General features: G+C 42.7%; 1 protein-coding gene across 2 annotated transcripts in view; it reads right to left on the bottom strand.

Annotated features, from left to right (window-relative positions):
* The window catches only part of INVS (inversin), a 203,367-nt gene that overhangs the window by 10,467 nt on the left and 169,144 nt on the right, over positions 1-23,756 (bottom strand). Inside the window, exons 13-14 of one of the 2 annotated variants that reach the window (XM_024193599.3) lie at positions 14,687-14,997; positions 8,999-9,803 (exon numbers count right to left, since the gene is read on the bottom strand). In XM_024193599.3, the coding sequence (XP_024049367.2) occupies positions 8,999-9,803; positions 14,687-14,997 (1,116 nt within the window). The remainder of the gene's footprint in view (positions 1-8,998; positions 9,804-14,686; positions 14,998-23,756) is intronic. The other variant, XM_024193600.3, reaches the window with a different exon arrangement.

The raw sequence follows: 23,756 nt of genomic DNA, 5'->3' as shown, positions 1-23,756 counted from the left end.
GCAAAATTTAAAGTGAGAGTCAAGTCTATTTAATCTCTTAGTTTAGTGGTTGGTGGAGTCAAAAAACTCAGGTACATACTGTCACATAGCTTCATTAAAGTAAGTTCATACCTTTCCTGACAGGTTTCAGAGCGGTAGCCGTGTTAGTCTGTATCAGCAAAAACAGTGAGGAATCCTTGTGGCACCTTAGAGACTAACACATTTATTTGGGCCCAAATAAATTTGTTAGTCTCTAGGGTGCCACAAGGATTCCTCGTTGTTTTTACCTTTCCTGACACTCTTCAAAGGCACACAGATCTTTTACATAAAGTGGAGGGCTACAGAAATAGTGCGCTAATCACAAAAGCACACTCCACAGTCATTCTGCACTTGCTCAGCCTGTTGTTGAACTGCTCCTTGCTCCTGTCAAGTTGTCCCATGTATGGCTTCATGAGCCACAGCATTAAGGGGTAGGCAGGGTCTCCCAGGATCACAATGGGCATTTCAACTTCCCCTGTGGTGATCTTCTGGTCTGGGAAGAAAGACCCTGCTTGCAGCTTCCTGAACAGCCAGTGTTCCGAAAGATGCGTGCGTCATGTACGTTTCCGGACCAGCCTGCGTTAACGTCCGTGAAACGCTCACAGTGATCCACAAGCACCTGGAGAACCATTGAGAAATACCCCTTGCGATTAATGTACTCAGTGGCTAGGTGGTCTGGTGCCAGAATTGGAATATGCATGCCATCTATTGCCCCTCCGCAGTTAGGGAAGCCCATTTGTGCAAAGCCATCCACAATGTCATACACATTGCCCAGAGTCACGGTCTTTCAGAGCACGATGCGATTAACGGCCCTGCACACTTCCATCAACACGACTCCAATGGTCGACTTTCCCATTCTGAACTGGTTAGCGACTGATTGGAGTAGCCAGCTTCCACAGTGCAATCGCCACGCGCTTCTCCAGTGTCCTTGTGCTGCAGGGCTGGGGCGAGTTCATCATACAGTCCCATGAATGTGGCTTTCCTTATGCGAAAGTTCAGCAGCCACTGCTCGTCATCCCAGACATGCATCATGATGTGATCCCACCACTCAGTGCTTGTTTCCCGAGCCCAAAAGCAGCATTCCACTGTGATCAGCACCTCTGTTAATGCCACAAGCAATCTCGTGTCGTAGCTACTACGCTTGGCGAGATCAACATCACACTCCTCTCGCCTTTCTAGTTTAAGGAATAACTCCACTGCCACTCGTGCCGTGTTGGTCAGAGCAAGCAGCATACTGGTCAGCAGTTCGAGATCCATTCCTGCAGCCCGAAGAGGCATGGCGCGCTGCACACAAACCGTTGAAAGATGGCGCCAAATGCAGATGGAAGCACAGGGATTGCTGGGATGTGAAGCAATGCATCACGGGGCGTTGGGACTGGACCCAGGATGCCCCATGACCCCTTCCGCCTTCCCACAAGTTTTAGCGGCAAAAGAGAAAGAGGTGCTCTGGGGGATAGCTGCCCAGAGTGCACTGCTCCAAATAGCGCTGCAAGTGAGAACACGCTATTGCGCAGGCAGCTGTCAGTGTGAACACACAACAGCGGTTTCCCTTCTGTGCGCTCTGAGCGGCGCTGTAACTGCCGGTGCTGTAACTCTGCCAGTGTAGACGTGCCCTGGGACTGAGGGAAAGGATTTCAGCTAGTCAGACTGCTGGAGTATGGGGTAAGAGAGACTTTTGCTTTGAATTTACTGAGCTTGTTAACTAGGTATTAGCTGTGTTTCACCTTTTATTTTATTTTAATTCTGACTTGTACGCCTCATTACTTGAAATCAATTAAAATCTTTTTTTTCTGAAGTTGTTAAACTTGTTTTATTGTTTCATCTAAACCAGTGTGTTTGGATTGAAGTGTTTGGGAAACTTCATTTGGGATAACAGGGCTTGTGCATATCATTTTCTATTAATAAAATTATAAACTTTACATGAGCTGTGTTTTCCAGGAGAGGGCTGGGCAGTACAAGACACAAATTTCTGATGGAAGTCTGGGACTGGGAATTTGCTGGTGTTGCTCTGCAGTGTAATTCAAGAGTGGCTGGCCATAGCACTCAGATGGTATAGCTGAGAGCAATTTACATGCTCGAGGCTCTGTGTGAGCAGACCAGGAGTGGTTGCGCTCACAGTGAAGCAGTGTAAAAGGCTGGAGAATTGAGGGGACAGAGCTGTTCAATAGTCCAGATTTTGTCCTGGGTAATGTCTAGAGCCCTACCAAATTCATGGTCCATTTTGGTCAATTTCACCATCATAAGATTTTAAAAATCATAAATTTCATGATTTCAGATATTTAAATCTGAAATTTCCTGGTGGTGTAACTGAAGGGTTCCTGACCCAAACAGGAGGGTTGCAAGGTTATTGGAGGGGTTCATGGTATTGCCACCCTTACTTCTGTGCTGCTGCTGGAGGCAGTGCTGCCTTCAGAGCGGGATGGCCGGAAAGCAGCAGCTGCTGGCCAGGAGCCCAGCTCTGAAGGCAGCACCACCACCAGCAGCAGCGCAGAAGTAAGGATGGCATGATATAGTATTGCTGTCCCTGTTTCTGTGCTGCTGCCTTCAGAGCTGGGCCCTTGGCCAGCAACCGCCACTCTCTGGCCACCCATTGCCACTCTTACTTCTGCGCTGCTGCTGGGTTACTGCCTTTGGAGCTGGGTGCCTGGCCAGTATCCGCTGCTTTATGGCCACCCACCTCTGAAGGCAGCGCAGAAGTAAGGGTGGCAATACCATGACCCCCTACAATAACCTTGCAATCCCCCCACGACCCCTTTTTGGGTCGGGGTCCCCCAGTTTGAGAAATGCTGGTCTCCCCTGTGAAATCTGTATAGTACAGGGTAAAAGTATACAAAAGACCAGATTTCACAGTCTGTGATGCATTTTTCATGGCCATGAATTTGGTAGGGCCCTAATAATGTCACATGCAGGGACCGGTAGTGTATTTTTTCCCCATTGAGTACTTTTTCTATTATTAATTATGAGTGACTTTTATCCCATATTGCTTTACATACTACTGAATATACAAGTATAACTTCAGCTAGCATCAAATATTATACAAACTATATACAGGGATCAGTGCATCTACATCTTGGGTGAAACGTGCTGACTTTTTGATGCACTATCCTAGAACAGAAAGTGACATATCAGATTCAATCAAAACTTCAATGAGAATTTAGATAGTCCCAATTTTTCTGAAAATTGCCATGGGATCCTTGCTCATCACAAATAGACAGAACCTACTTTTTATGTGTTAAATAAAAGAAAGCATTTCCAGCAGCACAGTGCCCCCTAAAACCTTGTTGGGGCATTGATTCAGTGCTAAATGGGAAAAGTGCTCCCTATTGAACCAATACAATACTACCACATACTTCTGGCTGTGTTGTCCTTGATGTCTCCTATCCCAGTAGTGAGCCACCCCAGCTCTGTTTAGCTTGTGAGAGATCACAACAGGGGCACAGCACACAATGGTATCCTTGCAGATCACTTTCTTTTTTCTAAAACATTTAACTGTTGGTTCCAGCAAGGAAAAATAGGTCTAAGGACAGCTATTACCATCTCTGAGGTATTTATGAAATGCATTGTGGGAATTTGGGGTCACAGCTCTGAGCACCATAATAAGAAACTCTGGGTCACCCATCCTTTGTTATAAAAAAAAAGCACAATGTTTTACAAGTAGATGAGGAGGAAAAATCTTAGTGGGAGCTACTGCAGAATCCCTGCAGAACAGCAAGAAGAGCTAAGGGCAGACAGCGTAGATAGAGTTGGGAAATGAAATGATTCTTTGTCTCACTGTTCACCAGACCGAGTGAAGGAAACATGCCAGAAACAGTGAAAGTTTCCTGGAAACAGAAGATGACAAATGTATGAACATAAGGGAGACACCACAAAACAAATGAGAAAAATTAGAGAGGAATCCCAGGATTAATTAAAAACACCCACAGAGCAGGACTGGAACTTCTCTCTGCACTCTAGGAGTGTACCCAGAGAAGGTAAAGTGACTCCCATATTCCAACAGCAATTAAAAAATTAACTGGAAATATACAGGCCTATAAATCTAACCTTGTTTTTCAGGGGCATTAAGAGGCACAACAGGAGCACAGATACAGATTGGTTAGAGTCCGTGTGAATGTTGAAATGGTCATACTTGAAGGTTAGGAATATAGGAATTGCCAGATCAGACCATGGGCCATCTGTTCTGTATCCTGTGTCTAGTAGTGGCCAGTAGCAGATGTGTCAGAGAAAGGTGAGAGCTCCTTATATTGCATCTAGTTAATCATACAATGTTACAGGTGAAACATCACTTCCCAACCTCTACAGGTAACAAGCTTGTTTGCCTTTGTATATTTCTCTTAGCTTGCTTACCTGCAAATTATTCATCTACCAAACACTCCCTTAACACAATCTTGTTCAATTGTCTCATGTATTCTTGTTGCAGTGAATGTCACAGATAGTCTAGAGCAGGGGTAGTCAATTATTATTTGTCAAGGTCCAAATTTCTCAGTCAAGGTCCAGACCCCCATCCAGCTCCTGTCCCATAACCACCCAACTGCCCCCCCAAGCTCCTCGATCGCCTGCCAGCTCTCCTCCTGCCCTGCCCAGCGAGGAGGGTAACCTTATTTCCTTAAACTGAAAACAGGATGCACGGGGCTGGCCTGAATCACATGGCATTGCTGCTTCCCCCCCTCCAAATATTTCTTTGTGCCCAATGGAGCCAAGCAGCAGAGATGGGGGCAAGGGAGAAGAGGAATGGGTATGGGCTTGGATCTGGGCAGCAAAGCAGGGTGTGTGTGTGTGTGTGTGAGTACTTCTGAGCTCGGAGCCAGGAGGTGAAGCTATTGGACTATGATCCAGCTAGCCATGCAATGCCCCTTTGGGGGCTGGGAAAGCAGAGGGGCAGGAAGGGGACTCTGGGTAGTGGGAGGGACAAAGGAGACTGCAGATAGCAGCCCTGGGGAGAGCTGGGATATGACAGAAGCAGGTGACTGCAGGTGGACTGGGGAGGGAACAGGCCAGTTGGGGCAGGGGGCTGGAAAGGGCTCCAGGGACAGGCCCATCCTTGAATGCACAAGCAGCCGCCCAGAGACACACTGTGCTCCACAGCCTAGTCCAGCCGCTTTCCCCCTGCTGTGGGGGTCCCCACTGGGGAGCGGGCATGGCTCCAGTCCCCGCTCAGCTTCAGCCCACGCTAGGATTACCACCTTTGAAATGCAAAAAACCCCCAGCAACCCCCACCCACAAGTCAAGCCGATCACAACCCCAATCCCCAACCACAAGGCTACTCGGCAACTCTTCCCCCTTCAACAGCCGCTTATAGTATCTAGAGAGAGAAAACATATAGATTAGATTGATAACATCGCACGTCTCCTCACTCTCACATGACTCAAACCCTCTCTCACACACACAGTGCACTGGTGAGCAGACAGCCACTGTATTTTCAACAATTTTGATCTGTTACCGCTTAAACTGCAGAAGCAGGAACACTGCAGCATCTTTAGCTGGACACAGAAAGTTTTAACTTTAGACATCCCAGTGTATTGTGACAATAATGCAAATCTTTAGATCCATGTTAAAAATACTTGGCACATTAAATTATTTTTAGGGCAACTGGCAAATCCATAAAAAAACTGGCCAGGCTGGTCAAATACCGGCCATGTGGTAGCTCTAGCCCACGTGATCACTGACAAGCGTCTGGTGGTCCTGATTTAGCCCGCAGGCCACCTACTCACTACCCCCGGCCTAGAGAATCATATGCACTGCAGAGATTTCTCTATTGCATCATCCACCGATGCTGTCTGGTGTGCTGCGGAAGGGAGAACAGAGCCAAAGCTCCACCCACTGCCCACAAATGGGGGATGCAGTGGTTCTGTGAAACCTGCTGCCACTCCCATGCTATGAGCAGCAGTACAGTAGCCAGTGCAAGATGGTAAGGGGGTGTCTATGCTTCCTTACTAGCTTGCATGGCTACACAAGTTAGGCCACAATCTGTCCTGTAAGCCTTATTGTACAAAGCAGCATGCTCAGTCACCCTACCAGTTCAGGACTGCTCTCTCTCTCTCTCAACCCTTAGCCACACTTCTGCATGATTAAGCCCAATGGGCAAAATAAATGTCCATCATACTGTAAACTTGGACTGTATATGTGTGTGATACTGTATGATTGAAATGTGACCATATATATCATTAATATTGTCACTGTTAGACAATTGCAACAAATCTTGTACAAAGTAAATCATGTAAGGTGTCAATGGAAAAGTTATGATGTGCTACATAAGATTATCCTAAATCCATGTATCATCACTGTATCTGAAGTTATGAATATTGCTCTATATATCTGTATCCCAAATGTGTTTGTTCCTGGGGTAACACCCACCTGGTAAAATCTACATTGAAGCTGTGTGTTTGAGGACCCAGCAAAGGCAATTAACACTCACAATGGGCCATAGAAGAAGCTCGTCATGCCTGGTGAGCCTTTCTGTGGATGCCCCAGCCAGATGGGTAATGACTAAGGCTCCATGTTTGTCACGGAGGTTGCGGAAATCACAGATTCTGTGACTTCCTGCGACCTCCGTGACTTCTGCAGGGGCCGGTGTGGCTGACCCCAGAGCCGCCCGAGCAGCTGCCCTGGGGACAGCCACACTGGCTGCTGCTGGAGCGGCTCTGCAGCCAGCCACACCAGCTGCTGCTCTGGCAGCCCGTCCCCGGGACCGCCCAAGCAGCAGCCGATGTGGCTGGCCCCGGGGACCACCTGAGCAGCGGTCCTGGGGCAGCTGGAGCAGTGGTTGGCCCTTGGGCTTCTCCCACCCATAGTGGCCGGAGCAACCGCAGGTCCCCCGTGGCCTCCCCGCCCCCGGCATTGGCCAGATCAGCAGCGGTCCCCCCAAGGGCTTTCTCCCCCCCAGCGGTGGTCAGAGCAGCAGCGGGCCCCCCAGGGCTTCCCTCCCACCCCAGCGGTGGTCAGAGCGGCAGTGGACCCCTTGGGACTTCTCTCCCCTCCCTCAGCGGTGGTCAGAGCAGCAGCAGGCACCCAGGGCTTCCCCCCGGCGGTGGCAGAAGCGGCAGTGGGCCCCCCGGAGCTCCCACTGGCAGCTGGTGCCACAGGCATCCTAGGGCTACGCCCCAGGCAGCGGCAGGAGCGGCAGTGAGCCCCCTGCAGCTGGTGCCACGCTACAATACCACCCCCATCACAGCACCCCTCCCACCTCTACAATTCAATCGGGGTATTTATGGTATAAGTCATGGACAGCTCATGGGCCATGATTTTTTGTTTCTTGCCCGTGACCTGTCCACGACTTTTACTAAAAATACCCATGATTAAATCGTAGCCTTAGTAATGGTTGCCCCTGTGAGTTATCGAAGCATGTAATGACATGTGATATGCTCATTTGACCCTGGACTCCATCTTGGGCCTCTACTTTTCCACAAACTGGGGCTGTGGGCTTTGTGTTTGAAACAGAAAATTTTCAGGCACGTGGCAAAGGGTATAAAAGACACTGGAAACATCTCCATCTTGCCTCTTTCGTGCTCGGATTCTCTGGACTATGGATTTACAACCAAAAGGAACATTCCAATCTATGGACTGAGAACCTTCCAATCTTTTGGAAGTTACCAGAGACTTTACAAGCCAGCAGTTTATTTCATTACTGCTACAAACGTGATAAAAGAACTTTGCAATGATTTTATGTATATGATCTATTAACCATTTTAACTCTCTTCTTCTTTTCTCTTATGACTAAACCTTTAGATTTTACTTACTAAAGGATTGGCAGCAGTGTGATTATTGGGTAAGATCTGAGTTATATATTTACCTGGGTATGTGGCTGATCTCTTGAGATCAGAAGAACCCTTTTGCTTGATGAAACTGGCTTTCAATAACCACTCATCATAAAGCCTAGTGTCTGAGTGGTGAAATAAGGGCTGGAATGCTTAAGAAGACTGCATTTTTGAATTCTTGTTAACTAGTGTGGTGAGACAGAAGTTTATTTTGGTTACTGGCTTGGTATATATTTAAGTATAGAATAACCACCAGTTTGGGGTGAGTGTGCTATATTTCTCAGCAGTCTGTCACTGTGCCTCAGTGGTCACAGCTGAGAATACCAAATTCAGGACAATCTATAAAACTTTTGTTTTATTTAATTTTAAAAGGAAATTAACACTTTTTAGAGTAAGGTATACAGAGACTTGGAAAGATTAGATTATCGGTATACGTTAGTAATTATAGTTTTCTGTCTTCACACAAAAAATGAAGAAGTAACATTCCACTCAAAAATGTAGAAAGGAGGAATTAAAAATGAATTATATACTGCATTTGCCGCTAACTGGCTAACTCTCTTTTTGTCAGTTTTTAGAATTAGAAATTAAATATTAAGAAACATGATTATCAAATATTTTATTTCTGAATCTAATATTAATCTCAAATTTTTACAGTCATATGGGCCAGATTCTGCCACAGTTACTCTCACTGAATAGTACCTTCCTCCATGAGTAATAGTGGCAGTGACTTGGGATTCTACTGGTACATTTAGCAAGGGTCTTCCACCAGGATCTGATGTGCATAGACCACATAATAAGTTCTCTGCCAAGTACATCTAAGCTGCCAAACACCTTGCTATTTGGACCCTATTTAATATTCAGAGGTCAGTGTGGAATTGCATATGAGCTGGTAGAAGGAGGTGGTAGCAGAGGTGGCAAAAATCTTTGCTAGAAAAGTAGTTTAAACTGCTGCATGGGGGATACATTTGGGGCCTTTGTTTTCTGTGAAGTAATAGCCATGTTCTAAACAAAATCACTCTCCTTGCACTCTTTATGAACTGACTTAATGACTCCTGGCCAGTAGCACACATTTCTACTTATTTAGTGACAGAGAATTAAATCCCTGATTTATCACTATTAATGTTATAGGGAAAGGGACAAAACAGAGAAAGCAAGTTCCCAAAGAACTCTGATTGTGTTTTATCTTATTGTATCTCTCTCTCGCCTATCTTTTGTAACAATCGTCTTACCTTCTCCATGTCCTCTGAATAACAGTAGCAGCGTAGTTCTTCTTCCGAAATAGCTCTTTTCTTGTTCTTTCCTTTTCTATTATCTGCATACGGATCTCTAATGGGATAAGTTCAATATTCATATTCTGACATGTGAGATGGGAACATAATCGATCATCTGCATTCTTGGACTCTGTTATATCTATTTTTTCCAAGTTCAGACTATCATCAAAAATAGCGTGTGCTGCTGGATCACTTGGGACAGGTCTTGTAGTTCCTGCTTTGATAAACAGTAAAGGGCAGGTCTTTTTTGCTAATTCATTATTTGCTACATTGTTAGTTTGTACTACGGCATGTGAACTGTCATTTCTGATGTTTACAAATCTCATTTTGGCACTTCCAGGTCTACTGGAGCCAGCTGGGGAACATCTCTCACTGTTTAACCCTTTATTTCTTGCTTTCAGCGTGCGCGGTTTGCCTTTTGATAGTGTTTCACACTGCCTTGAATTCCTTGAGTTTCCATCAGTGCAGTTAATATTCTGCAAGTGCCCTGTTGTTCCTTCACAATGGCTTCTGTTGCCAGCTATAGATTGACTTTGATCTGCTAATTTCTCCCCTGCACTGGCTGTGTTACAACAAGGGATGTGCTTTTCGTTGCCATGTGCTAAGCCTTTCGCGCTTGCAGACTGCTCCTTGTGCTTTTCACCATACCACTCTGTAGCCGCCACAACTTGGTGGTTAGCTTCAACCTTGGCTCCATCATTTTCTTTACCGCAGTGGAAATGGACACAAGCTGTCTTGCTTTTGGTGTGTTTTCTGGATAATTCTTTAGGGAGATAAATGAAAAATCAATGTCACGATCATTGATACTGCAAAAATGAGCTTATTTTTCCAATTCATTTTTTGCATAATAACCATTATGTGGCACACTGAGATTTAGAAATATGGAAAAAGAAAGTGAATAGGCAGGAAGTATTAGAGGGGAAAAACACCCACGGAATAAAAGGAACCTAATTTCTTTTTTTGGTTACTCTGTGAACATTTAATTAATTTCTCTTGCTGACACAAAATTTGAATCCGATACCTAGACTAGCTCACACTGAGAAGTAATGTTCACCTGTTTTGATGTGTTGGCCTTCCTTGTGAAAATGAATTCAATGTATGGTAATGGAACACCCAATCCTATTTACACACCTGCTTGCTCTACTGAATAAAGTACAGCAGAGTACCACCACTCATAGCATGTCTAAGAAGTTTTCGATGTAGCCATGACGTATCCTGTCATGTAATGAAAATCCCACTCTATATACTTAGTGTAATCCCCTGCCACAGATAGTCCAGAGCACTCTGTGACAGGTTCCCCCCCGGGGTGCCACCTAGAACTGGAGTACCACTGAGCCCCCAACGCACCAGCCTGGGCTCCCTTTCACCCTATGCTTCTGTGACAAGCTGCAAAGCCCTCCGATCTTGCACTTTCACCAGGATTCACACAGGTAGGGACACAGTTACATGCAGGCTCTCTAACCACCAGTCTCCCAGCCTAGGACCCCAGAGCAGTACCGTCCTGCCCTGGTCAAATCTGGCCAGTATATGGGTTTAATATCCGGTCCGCCGCTCCCTCAATGTGAAGAGGACCATGCACACTTGTGGTAAGCAAGCTGAGATTTCCCCCAGATACCTTAGTCAACCACACACTGGTTTGGATTAAAACATAAAATAAGTGTATTAACTTCAAAAAGGTAGATTTGAAGTGATTATAAGTGATAGCAAACAGACCAAAGCAGATTACTGAATAAATAAACAAAAACGCAAACTGAGCTTAACATACTAGATAGGTTGGATATGAATTAGCAAATTCTCATCCTGAGTGATAAACAGGCTGGCAGATTCTTAAGGCACAGGCTGCCTTTGCTTTGCAGCTTGGGTTTCCCAGGTTTTAATACACAGGTTAGAAATCCCTTTAGCCTGGGACCATCACTTCCCCCAGTTCAGCCTTTGTCCCTCAGGTGTTTCCGGGTGTGTTATTGTAGGGAGAGTGAGGTACCATCATGATGTCATTTCCCCCTTTTAGATCTTCTTCCCACTTGCTGGAAAGCTCTTTTGCTGTGACCCGGGTCAAACAGTTCCCATTGTGTAGTGCTATCTCTGAGAGGTTTCCATTGTATACAGTTCCTGGGGTAATCTTTGTGCTTCTGTGCATTTCCTCAATAAGCCATTAAAATTATTTGGTCTTTTTATTGTTGTACCTGAAAGGCTGCTTGTGGGTGTTTTCAACCTCACAACATCAGTCCAATGAGATATTCATGTCTAGCAGACCAAGACTTTTAGAATGATACCTCACCAGGAATATTTGTACAAAACATATCCTAATTACATGACAGTGATGAATACTGGGGTGCCAGGGTGAAACCCACTCAATTTCTAGATTCCTGCTCCAACATCCTAAATCAAACTACAAAAGTCCCAATTTTCCCTTGCTGTAAATTTTCTCTTTCCTATTTCCAGGTCCACGCTTGGGCCAGCATGCCACATGCGACAATAGCTTCTAAACATTCTGATGATAATGGCTTGGAAGTGGGACTGGAGCACAAAATGAAAATCCCTCAGATTGTTTGCTTTGGCTGCAATGCAGAATTTGCTTACTAAGGAGCCCCGAGGGAGAACAGAGAAAAAGCTAGAGCACAGAAAGGAGTCAATACAGCATGCAGACAGAGCTAATGGATAGACAGAGAGAGAAAAAATAAATTTGTTATTATTGTGTGTTTGATAAAATACAATCACAGTAGAGCCATAGAAAACGCTTAGGTTATTCAGGTAAAACTTTGATATCTATGAGAGTTTAGCCCAAAAAAGAACTGATTAAGGGCTTCAGAGTTTGACTCTTGTTGCATCTAGTTCTTTGGCATCCCAACCTCTCCAAGCTCATCGTCAGAAGCAAGCTCCACACAGACCAGGACACACCAAATACAAAGAATCATCAGACTCTGCCTGAACAACAGATGGAAAAACTGCAGACATATCTCCACTGCTACAATGATCAACACCCCTCACAACACACCTTTCAAGATCCATGGTTACTACACATGCCTATCGCAACATGTGGTGTACCTCATCCAAGGTACTAAATGCCCCAATAGCAACTATGTAGGTGAAATCGGACAATCATTACGCTCTCAAATGAACTCACACAGGAAAAGGATAAAAGACAAAAACACTATCACCTTGGGTGAACGTTTTTCACTAAATGAAGAGCCTCTATATAGCTGATCTGCCAGTCCTCATCCTCAAAGGAAACCTGCACAACACTTTCAAAAGATGAGCCCGGGAGCTTAAATTAATAACTTTGCTAGATACTAAAAATCATGGACACTGGAATCATGGAAGAGAGAGCCTTGATTTATGGTTTATTACAACAATCTATAACCCACTAACAAACCCCACCCCTCAGCTGCTTTTTTCCCTCCCCTCCCTTTCTTTCCTCCCTATGATTGGAGCGGTGCTAACGGGCCACATCACGTTGAAATATGTGTTAACTACTTATGCTAAACAATCTGTTACACATTGTATTTAGCTGTGACACTCTGATTACGTTTTCCGGACCTGAAGAAGAGCTCTCTATAAGCTTGAAAGCTCATCTCTCTCAACAAGAGAAGTTTGTCCAATAAAAGATATTAACTCTCCCACCTAGTCTCGCTCAAATCCTGGAACCAACACAACTACAACAAACCTTTTATCAACACATCCCTGTCTTTTTAGAAGCTTATTATCTTTTGTGTGTGTGTTTTTTGTTCAGGGGTTAACTGGAAGTTAACTGGTTTGAGAGCTTAAATAATAGAGTTTGTAACTAAATTCTGGCTATGAAAGATGGAAACCTGATTTTTGTGATACTTGCATTTTATAAAAAGTCAACTGTAGGGATATGTCACTGTGAGCAAATCCTGAAAGACGATTTTGGTGAGACTCAGGGAAATGTCACAGGAGAGTTTTGGCAAAGGAGGGGTTGGGAGAGGTTGAAAGTAAAGGGTATTCACACTTCTTTTGCATTTTTTATACTTCTGTTTTTTCTTGTTCCCATTCCTCATTTTTTCTGCATCTTTCAAGCTTTTTGTCCCTTTCCTTTTCTTCACCATACCACATTTCCCTCCTGTCTCTGCCACACAAATTAATTCTGCAATGGAAAACCTTATCTCTGGCAAGTCTTGATTTTTTAGTTCTTTATATTTGCAACCTTAATATTTTAATGAGGTGTTTATGAGAGAAAGCATTTACTGTAGATGCCGAGATTTACACTACTATTTGTTTATCATTACCCAACTATATAGCCTTATCATGCAAACATGTAAGAGAGAAATCTTATATCCGGTTTTGCTATAAGGTCAATTAACTATGCGGTCTGCTAGGCCATTTCCCTGCTCCCAAGGTAAAGGCGTTTGGGTGATGATGCTGAAGAAACAGATCCTTCACTTCCTTTTTCTTTGCTCCATGGTAATAGACTTCCAGTTGTCTGAAGAACAGACAGGAGGTGGGGTTAATTTTACATTTGAGAGACTAGCAGGAGTTCTTGGGGTCTGAGATTGCTGGAGAGCAGCAGGCTCTTACAATGCCCTCAATTACACCTGTACAATTCTTCTGTGATGTAGCTACGATGCAGATTCAATGCATGAACTAGTGTTACAAACCAAGAGGTTATTAAATAGTCTTTCCCACTAGTGGCCCAGTCACTAATTGTGTTTGGATAATATTTTGTTATTTCTTTTTTGGATTGCTAAGTATGCACTGGAAATTCAGATCAAACAATTCTAATGTATGTGTACTTTTAGCTCTCCTGCTGGGTAAATCTTTTCTTAGTATGATGGAAGATTATAACCCTTTTAAGAGGAACTAATCTTGTAGTTTCCCTTGAATGACATTTGCACAGGTATTTGGGGGCTAGGGAAAGGTGTGTGTGGAAATGTAGGGGGGACATTAAGGAACGTGATGCCTCCCAGCATCTCTTGCACAATGTGGGGGAGGGAGTCACAGTGCTTCCTCCTACTGCCCCCAGGATGCAAAGTATCCCAAATGCAATGGGGCACTGTAGGAGTGCCCTGTCCCTGGGAGCAGCCTGCAAAAGTCCTTCTATGTGCTGGGAACCTTCATCTTGCACAGTCTGTCTATATATAAAATTTCCCCACTGAAGTTCACCAGAAACCCACGGGTATTTCAAATACGTTTTTTCTTAAAGTAAAGCAACACTGTACTTAGTACTAATTGCTTAGGAGGGGAAACACAGCTATTTACATAAAACAATTTACTTCCACTTATCATATATGATAGGAAATAACTGACAAAAAGAACAGAAGATAAAGACAGGTGTTTAAGTGATAACTTTTATCTTTCAGCTCCCTTCATTTGAAACAGAACCCCTGATAAACTAAGAAGCTCCACTACCAACCACTTGTCTTGAAACATTTTGAATATTAAGTCTAAAACACATAATAAATATTTGTAATTATGACCATGTAAACTGACAGAACTTGCATACTAAAATATGATTCATATCCAAATGAATATATTAGTATCCTGTATGTCTGTCTTAAATGGTAAAAGAACAAAAAGGGAGCACAATATGCTTGCTCCCATGATGGAAATGGTCATACAGAGCCCATCTATAGAATATCACTGGACATCCACTGCATAGTCAGTCTAGCCAATTCATTGATTACAAACCTTTTTTGTTTTTGTAATCTTCACCTGGTAGTTCTGCAGACAGACATTTTTCCTTTGGTGTCGTTTTGTTTTGAGAGGTTGCAGGTGATCCTCTATTGTTTTTCCCTGCCTGGTTTTGAGAAATGCTACTGCAGAAAAGCCTGTTACTATGCACATCAATTTGTTTACTAGACAGCTGTGGAGTGCTAGGAGTTCTGTTACTCTTCTCTCTATTTGCAGGATGTGGCTGTACTTGCACCCTATTGAGTACCAGGTTCTGCATTCCCTTCAACAGCTCTGCTTCCTTCCTCTTATTTTCTTCTTCACGTTTCCTATAATTAAAGTCAATATTATAAATATTAACAAAGACCAAATATTACAGCATGTTTCTGAAAATGATTCCATCATCAGTGGAAACTTGACATAAATCACAATATGAACTTGATATTCTAGGTTTTTCATGCTTTTATTTTCAGCATTGCCCCCTAAAGGAACAGGTGCATATGGCGCTGAAACATCTCTGCTTGACAAAATGTAACAACTGAATTTGGACAGTAGCTGAATTAAGGAAAATTAATATAAGTTGGGTTTAAGTCTAAGTCACAGAGGTTTGAAACATTTTAAGGAAATAGATTTAGCAAACACACCTTAGTTAAACCGCTGGAACTTCTTATAAAGTCAAGGTCCCAAAAATAGAAACCACAATCAGAATTAAACCTCCCTTTTTGTTTTAGTTTTACTGAAAAAACCTTAATGTTTACTTGTTTAAAAGCTCTCTTATGAATCATTTACTAAAAAAAAATACACTAACATAAACCGGGGCAAGTCTACACATGCAAAGAAATAGTTGTAATACAAATTAAAATATCTGTATAAAATGAAGAAATAATCTGAAAACAAGTAACACTTAGAAACACTGCAAATGAATCCACGAAACATTTTACTTTACTTTTTTAACTTTTTGTGTTAATTGTTAACATTAACATATACAAACTTTCAATACAAATAATAAATATTATTCATAACCTGTACTGTTACCTTTAAAAGACTGATTTGTGTTTGATCAATCTCTTATTATCTATATATTTATTTTGTTCAAATTCCAAAAATGGTAACCATATATTATAAAAACTACTTGATCCTGATATAAAGTGGTCTGCTTTTTTTCCTCATTGAAGCAATTTCCCATACTTTATTTCTTCATGCCACCAATGCTATTATTAGAACTAGTACTTATTCTGCAGTAGTGTCTAGAGGCCCGGCCAGGATAAGGCCCCATTGTGCTAGGAACTGCACATCAGACAACATGATTCCAATTGCAAAAGGTTGAAAATATAACGTAAAAGAAGGCACAAAGTGAGTGAACAAACAATAGGAAGGAATGGGGGGAGGGGAGACGAACAGTCACATGGTTATGTAGGCTACAAATAAGCAAATGTGCATAGCTTGATTATTCCAATTCTGTTCAAAGGCCTTTTCTCTTTTATTAAATAATTAATAAATTGAATCAGCTATCGCCAGCTGCTGTACAATCTACCCATCATTGGTTGGCCAATTTCTTGTTGCAGCAGAAGTGGCTCTTAAGGTAAAAGAGGAATTTAGACGTGGAGATGGTCATGTTCGGTTCAGGGAGGGCATTCTGCATGTAGGTGGCATCATGGAAGAGAGTGCAGATCATTGTGGGAGAAGCAGCTGGGTGTTTAAGGCTGGCGGAGTGGAGAGGGAAGGGAACACCATGATCAGGCAACATTTTTCGAAAGTACTTCTAACATTTTGCTTCTCTGTTGTCTTTCTTGTCTATTTAAGTGGGAAGCTCCTTGGGACAGGAACCATCTCTCCTGTTCGGTGTATGCACAATGACTAACACAATGGGCCCCAATATTGACTGAATGACAATGTGGTGCCTATAGTCCCAAAATAATAAATAGAAGAGTGGAAGGAAAGGTGAGGACAAAGGAAAGGTGAGGACAAGAAGTTTGATTTAGAGGCAGTATGAAATGGGGTGCCAGAGTTGAGATTCAAACAGGCAATCAGAGCAACAGACAAGAAGTAAGATCGTAGTAGCTGTGTTTTGAATTAATCATGAAGCAGTGCTTCAAATGAGTTATGTGGGTAGTTCAAATCATGTAGCCTTCCTTTGCAAAAATTGATGTATGTTATACAAATGCAAAATATTTAAAACCAGATATGTGAATTCAAAAGTTGTGTACACTTATTTTACCCATAAAATAATATATTTGATTTTAAAAATGGAGTCTTTGAAAATAAACATTGGATAGGTATGAAAGATGATTCTGACCAAGATTAAAAATAAATACAAGTGGAATTGCACCATTCTGAAGGTTTTTCCTCAGAAGTGGAATAAATCCCATAATCTGTGGCAAACATTATCGTGCACTTGTTTTTATAAATAGAAAACTAAGCTGTGGTTATAAAATAAAGTGACAATTCTTCCTATAAAAATGGACAGGTGGTAAATGTCAGATCATGTAGCCCTCTGATATTTTAATTTGCTTCCAATGCTGTAACATGGTTTGTGGACTGTTGACACATTAGCTCACAGCACAGCATATGACAGGTTAGTTATGCAGCATGTCATCATCAGTTCCTGTGATTCATATCAATGCCAGTATGTGTCATTTCAGTGTGATCTGTCAGGGAGAAGCCTTAACTTTATCTGTCACTGCTATCTTAGCATGTATGTTCTGCAGAAGAAGCTGATTGAACCCGGGTGCCTGAAATCCTGCTAATGGATCTACAAACTGCACTCCTGGCAGACTGAGGTACTTCAGCATTCCCTCCGGCATTGATAACAGTGGCTGGTTTCAAATAATAATATTGGCATTGCACAAACAGACAACGTGTGGGTGTCTGTCTCATGTACAGTATAGATCTCACTGCCGTTACTCTGCCATTTGATCTGATAAATTAGACCTTACTATTCACGGAACAGTCATTTTCCTTTCTTCCAGAGAATCAAACAGCCTACTACTTGAATCCACAATTCAGTCCATAAAAGAAATGACACAGGCAATATACAATCAACCCAGGAGTAGCCTGAACCTTGTCACTCTGAATTCAAGTCAATCTGTTGACTAGCAGAACACCACAAAAGATCGTAACTGCAACACTAGGCTAATTATAAAGTTTTAAAACTGACATTGGACTGAGAAGGGGGGGAAGAAATGATGGGATTTCTTCCTGTAGAGGTATTTTATGCCAGTTTTACCTCAGAGTTATGTGGCACGGTCACTCTCCCTCAGTCCAATCAGGAGAGTTTACCTTGTGGTTTATTTTATTTATTTTGAGATTAAATTCAATTTATTTTACACTGCGCCAAAATCTTCAATTGGAATGTGCTGTAGAATTTTGTATTGAAACTCCATTGTTACACTGTGGAAGTTGTTGAGGGGAAGCCGGATGCTTTGACTGCTGAATAGGAGACAGTTGGGTCTGTTGGCGCCACGAAGGCACAGAAGGTAGTTTGAGGTTTTTGACAAACAAGAGTAAATTCAGGCTTTGTTATTCGGTAAAAGATGCGTCTCCTTCTCCTTTCCTGGGAGGAGAGGAGGTGATTTTAAATTTTGGAGGTGGCAGGTGTAGAATTCCTCATTCCCCACACCTCAACAGTAACAAGTTACCTCTCTGAGCCCTGTCCTGACATCTGCCACTACATCCAACAACAGAGAAGTATATTAGCTTGATATTTATGCTAATTAATGCATCAGAAGTGAAATAGTTAATAACATTTCCACTTAAGCTGTCCTTGTTATGTTTCATTGTTAACAACCCATTGAGATGAATGGGCAGTTCACACCACTCAAAGCTCAAGGTGTCTGCAGACTCCAGAGGACAATACATTTATACTTAGTTCATATATTTGCAAGCAAAAGAGATGTAAAATAAAGAATGGATTCTGGAACAAAATGAAGTAGCAAATTCTAAAAGATGGATTATTGTTTTCTCTATCTTGTTCCCTTAAATTCTATGTCTTTTGCTGGCACATAATAGCTTTTGTTGGCTTGCTTGCATGTTGGTGGGACTGACACAGGGATCTGCCATATGAGTTTGGCAGGGTCAAAGAGGGCCTCGTTAATAAGGAGGGCTACTCTGGACGAGACAGAAGAATGTAAAATGTCCACTACTTTGTGGAGTGACTCGGTCACCTCCTAGGGTGGTATCTGCCACCTGTTGGGCCAGCTCCTGAAATAGCTTAAAGTCATCTGCCAACGATGGTGGAGGGGGCATCGCTGTCTTGTCTGGTGATGATGAGAAATTAGTCTGGGGGGCAGCTTCCTCCTCGACTTAATTGTTCAGGCTGCTCGGATGCCCTCAATATAGCAGCCAAAGCAGGATGTGTCCTTGGCTCTTGATAGGCCATGCTACAGCCATGGGAGGCACAATGTCTGCATGCCTGCTAAGGGTCCCAGTAGGGCTATTGAGAAGGTGGGAAGGGGGCCGGTGGTTGGTACCGTGCCTGCCCATGCTAAGGAGGCTGGGGCTCAGAGCGACTGTACGGTTGAGGTCTGGAATTAGCCACCCATAGGGTGGGTCAGAAGAGTGGCGGGAGACCACGTCTTCTTGATCACTATCTGACTCAGTGAATGAAAAAGTGGGTACATGGCATGATGTTGCCGGTGAGCGTGGAGCTCCGGATGGACTCAGTACCGGGGCCCTAGTATTAAACAGAGGCAAATCCAGTGTGTCAGACACCAAAAGGTCTGTTGTGTACTGGAAGTCTGGCGGTGCCAAAGGCATCGGTACCGGTGGTGGTTGTTGGTACCAAGATGTCTGCATCGAAGGAGTCGATGATATGTACCTGATAGTTAAATCCGCCGGTGCCTGGCAAGCACCAGGGTGGATTCTCTGGACTTCTCATGCTCAGTCGGTACCCATGATTCCTTGCCTGTGCCCACTGGGTCCCTAGACAGCCCAACATGCTCTGTCGGGGCAGTGCTGTGCAAGCGCTGGGTACCTGACTTAGACAGCTTCAGTGCTACTGGTACTGATGATACAGAGCAAGCCAGAGATCATTTTTAGCTTGGTCGGGGCTCACTGTGGGGACTCATGACTCTTTTCTTACAAGAGTGGCTCATGGGCCTTTTCTTGAGCTCACCTCCCTTAGAAATAGAGGGTTGCGGTGAGGCTTCCTGCTGTCTAGGGTATTGGCGTGGCTCAGAGGGTGGTTGAAGGGCCATCTCCATTAGGAAAAGCTTGAGTCTCAGTTCTCTATCCTTTCCGGATCTGGGCTTCAGCTGTTGGCACAAACCATACTTTTGTATGTCGGGGGGGGGGGGGGGGGGAGTGTCTCCAGATGAGGGGGGAGTGCGAAGAAAATTGAAGTAAAAAATAAAGTGGGTTTTTTTGACTTTGGTAATAAAGGTTAAAGGAGTAAAGAAAAGAAAGGTAAGTTCCAAAAAAGTAGCTAAAATTAACAATTCTGAAGAAGTTAACAATCCGCTAATGGACAGCTAAAGCTCTGTCTCTAGCCAGGGGCGGTTGAGAAGGAACTGAGGAGGGTTCGCCTGCTTAGGGTTCCTTGGCCTGTGGCAGAGCACGAGGGGGGAGGGAGGGACAATGCATGCACAGGCCAAATGGACACTGCTACACCAACAGTGGAGCAACGATAGGGACATTACTTGAAGAAGAACATGGGACACACTGATCTGACTGTTCTCATCATCCCAGTTTTAAACCTCAGTGGCTGAGAAGAAAACCAAAACAACGGAAGTCTCAGAATTAATATTGTTTTTCGTCTTGTCCTCAATATAAACTGGAGTTTATTAGTTATGGGGCCTCTTTTGTTTTAGGGTCTTTCCACACTTGAGGTGGTATTTCCTCTGTAAATGGAGTTTTAACAATGGATGCTCTCAGATATCTATGCTCCTTCCCTTGGCTAATAACAGTACAGCAGATTGTGTAAGTGGCTTGGGATATGGTTGCTGGATCAGTGTAAAAAAACCTGCTGATAGCTGATTTCTTCTTTGGGTTTCCTGAAACTTTTGGCTGCATAACACAGCCTGAAAAATAATTCTGATATAAAATTTCTGTACTTCCCTCTCATTAACTGATGTTGCAGGGTGCCTCATCTACTTGGTTTCCTTACTACATACTTTCATACTTGCTAATGTCACTTGCCACAGAACAAAGGAGATACTAACATATCTAGTCTTCTCATTACTTCTTACTCCTTTGTCCTTGTTCAAGACTACCGTAATCTACAGATTCATTGTTAGAACCCTTTTCTTAATTCACTTATATTCTACAACTCTGAACTTTTATCAGATTCTTCTCCTTTTCAAGAATTAAGTTTTTTATTCTGGAATTACAAAACCATAGATCTCATTGGGATCAGTTCATTTGCTTCTAACACTTCTGGCTTCTTCTGGTTTTGTTATCTGCATCTGGCTGTCTGAGGACTCAAGCAGACGTCACTGAATTGGTTCATATTTTGAATAATTCCTTTGTAATCTTATGAGTTAAAGACTTATTTTTTAAAATGAAAGCTTAGATTCTAGAGCACAAGATGACAGACTCTAGAAAAAATACTGGGTTTGCTTAGTTGCCAGGAGCCAGCCCCATGTGATCTCAAAAAGGTTCTCTAGTTCTCAACTGATTTGCAAAAAAAATCACAAGACTAAACAAAAGCCCCCAAATAGCAGGTATTTACTGGACAGTATATCCAGTTAAGACTATGGCAATTAACATGTGTGATCAGAGCAAATGATCCTATATGCAGCACAGCAGGATTTTTGAACTTTGCCACATACACTCCATTTGTTACCATCCCAGTGACAATGGCAGTGCTAGGTCTCAAAATCCAGTGGTCGAGACCAGGCCTTACCACCTAACCATCTGTGCAGTTTTGTACATGATATAAAATATCTTTGTTTAACCAACATGAAATAGGTTTATATAAATGATATGCTTATGGATTGAACCAATTTGTATATGTACAGATGTTATTAGCAGTTATAAATTTATTCAGCACATAGCACATTTTAAATGCCATCCATAGTATTTGTCTTCACTTCTGGCAACAGTGAATTATATACTGTAAATTGCCTGTACTCTGAATAAAACACTTCCTGTCCATTTTATCTTAACCATCATTGTCTACCTTATCATTTGTAGGTGAGGTACCCAATTTTTTTAAAACCAACTAACTCAGAACATTACAACTAGCGGAATGATTTATCTATAACTAAAAAAAAATCAATTAAAATTTTGTGAAGAGAGTGTTAAATACAGAAGTTGATGTCTTTTTTTTTTCTTTTAACCTAAGAAACAGTTTACCACCATTCAGGATTCCCATATGCTGTCTACATTCATCTGGAGAGCAGGTTTATCAGATCAGGAGGGATATTAGCTGGCTGTGTGTAGCTAGGAGTAAAACACTGGCCAAGCTTAACTGTAGAATGCACAGATGGATACACAGAATGGTGACAACATAATGTCCCCTCCAGTTTATGACAGATCATAAAATTGCAATTAGATAAAATTTGTTATATGTGACAACTTGATATGTCTATATGCTCAAATTGTATTTCAATTCAATTTAAATATTTAAATAAATATTTCCCCCCTACTTGGTACAGAGACTTTGTTTCTACTATTTTCAATGAATCAGAAAGAGTATAATAACCTTTATAATGTACATTAAACACACACACAGGAGAGTAACAGAAACAGATAATTTCATCAGAGACCGTTGCTCTATGTATGGCTCTTCCACTGAGTTCAGGGGAGTTCCATACGTAGGGAGGCTGCAAACTATACCCTGTGACAAGTCATCCCTGAGCCTGAACTGGTGAGACATCCAAAGTAATTACCTGAAAACCCTATGACAGCCCCATGCCAATCAATCAGGGCCCAGCCAATCCACAAGCAAGGGACTAACCAGGTGACCCCAAGGCAGGTTATATAGGCTCCTAATGAAAGCAGCCACTCCAACCTGCTCACTGTTGCTACCTTGTTCAGAGGATTCACAGATGCCTGGAAGTTCTGACAGACTCCCCCAGCCTGCGCCCGTTCATGCTCCTGATCCTGCCCCAGCCAGCTCCCCTCCTATCCTGACAGATCCCAGGAGTGAAATCCTGGTCCCACGGAAGTTAGTGGGAATTTTGTCACTGGTTTTAATGGGGCCAGGATTTCATCCTTGGAATTTAGATTATCTGACCATTATTATTATTATTGGTCCTTATTGGCCATAAATGATCAATACAACAGTGGAGATCAAATTCTGCGCAAAGAAGGCACGTTACCCAATTGCAAGGAGCAACACAATTAATGTATATACAATAAAGCAGATGACAGCTGTTATCTATAGTATGGAGATAAGATAGAGATTACAAGCCCCAGTAATATATGCTCCATGTTAATTCAGGTGACCTTTCTGCAGAAGTAACAGCACACAAGTCATGCAGCAATATAAGAGCTAATGTTTTCATCCCAGACTTCTTCAGAGAAGTCTTCCAACTTTGGCAGCAGACATATTCCACAGAGAATAAAGTGAAATAGTTTCCAGACACGGACAGGAAGTTTCAGGAGACACTATCTCCACTCTGCATGTCTGATGCAGTTCTGAGAATGCTTCTCTTAAGTTCCTGTTGAGCTGTGAGGAACCCCACTACAAACATTCCACTAGGGTTAAACATGCAACAAAAATGATAAAAGGTCTAGAAAACATGACCTATGATGGAAGATTGAAAAAACTGGGTTTGTTTAGTCTGGAAAAGAGAAGACTGAGAGGGGACAGGATAACTGTTTTCAAGTACATAAAAGGTTGTTATAAGGAGGAGGAGGAGGAGGAGGAAGAATTGTTCTTCCCAACCTCTGAGGATAGGACAAGAAGCGATGGGCTTACATTGAGTCAGGAATGGCCTAGATAATATTTAGTCCTGCCATGAGTGCAGGGGACTGGACTAGATGGCCTCTTGAGGTCCCTTCCAGTCCTATGATTCTATGTTGAAAAAGCTTCTGTGAAAACTTTTTGGCTGAGATTTTCAGAGCCACTTTCAGCTGTACAGTTCCCATTACAATTAATGAAAATAAGGCATCCAAATCACCTGAATTTTAAAATCTCAGCTTT

The sequence above is a fragment of the Terrapene carolina genome, unplaced genomic scaffold (assembly GCF_002925995.2).
Source record: "Terrapene carolina triunguis isolate 2854851 unplaced genomic scaffold, T_m_triunguis-2.0 Scaffold229, whole genome shotgun sequence".
Classification (NCBI taxonomy): Eukaryota; Metazoa; Chordata; order Testudines; family Emydidae; genus Terrapene; species Terrapene triunguis.
Note: the sequence above shows the minus strand (reverse complement) of the source record. Positions and strands in the feature narration are given on the sequence as shown.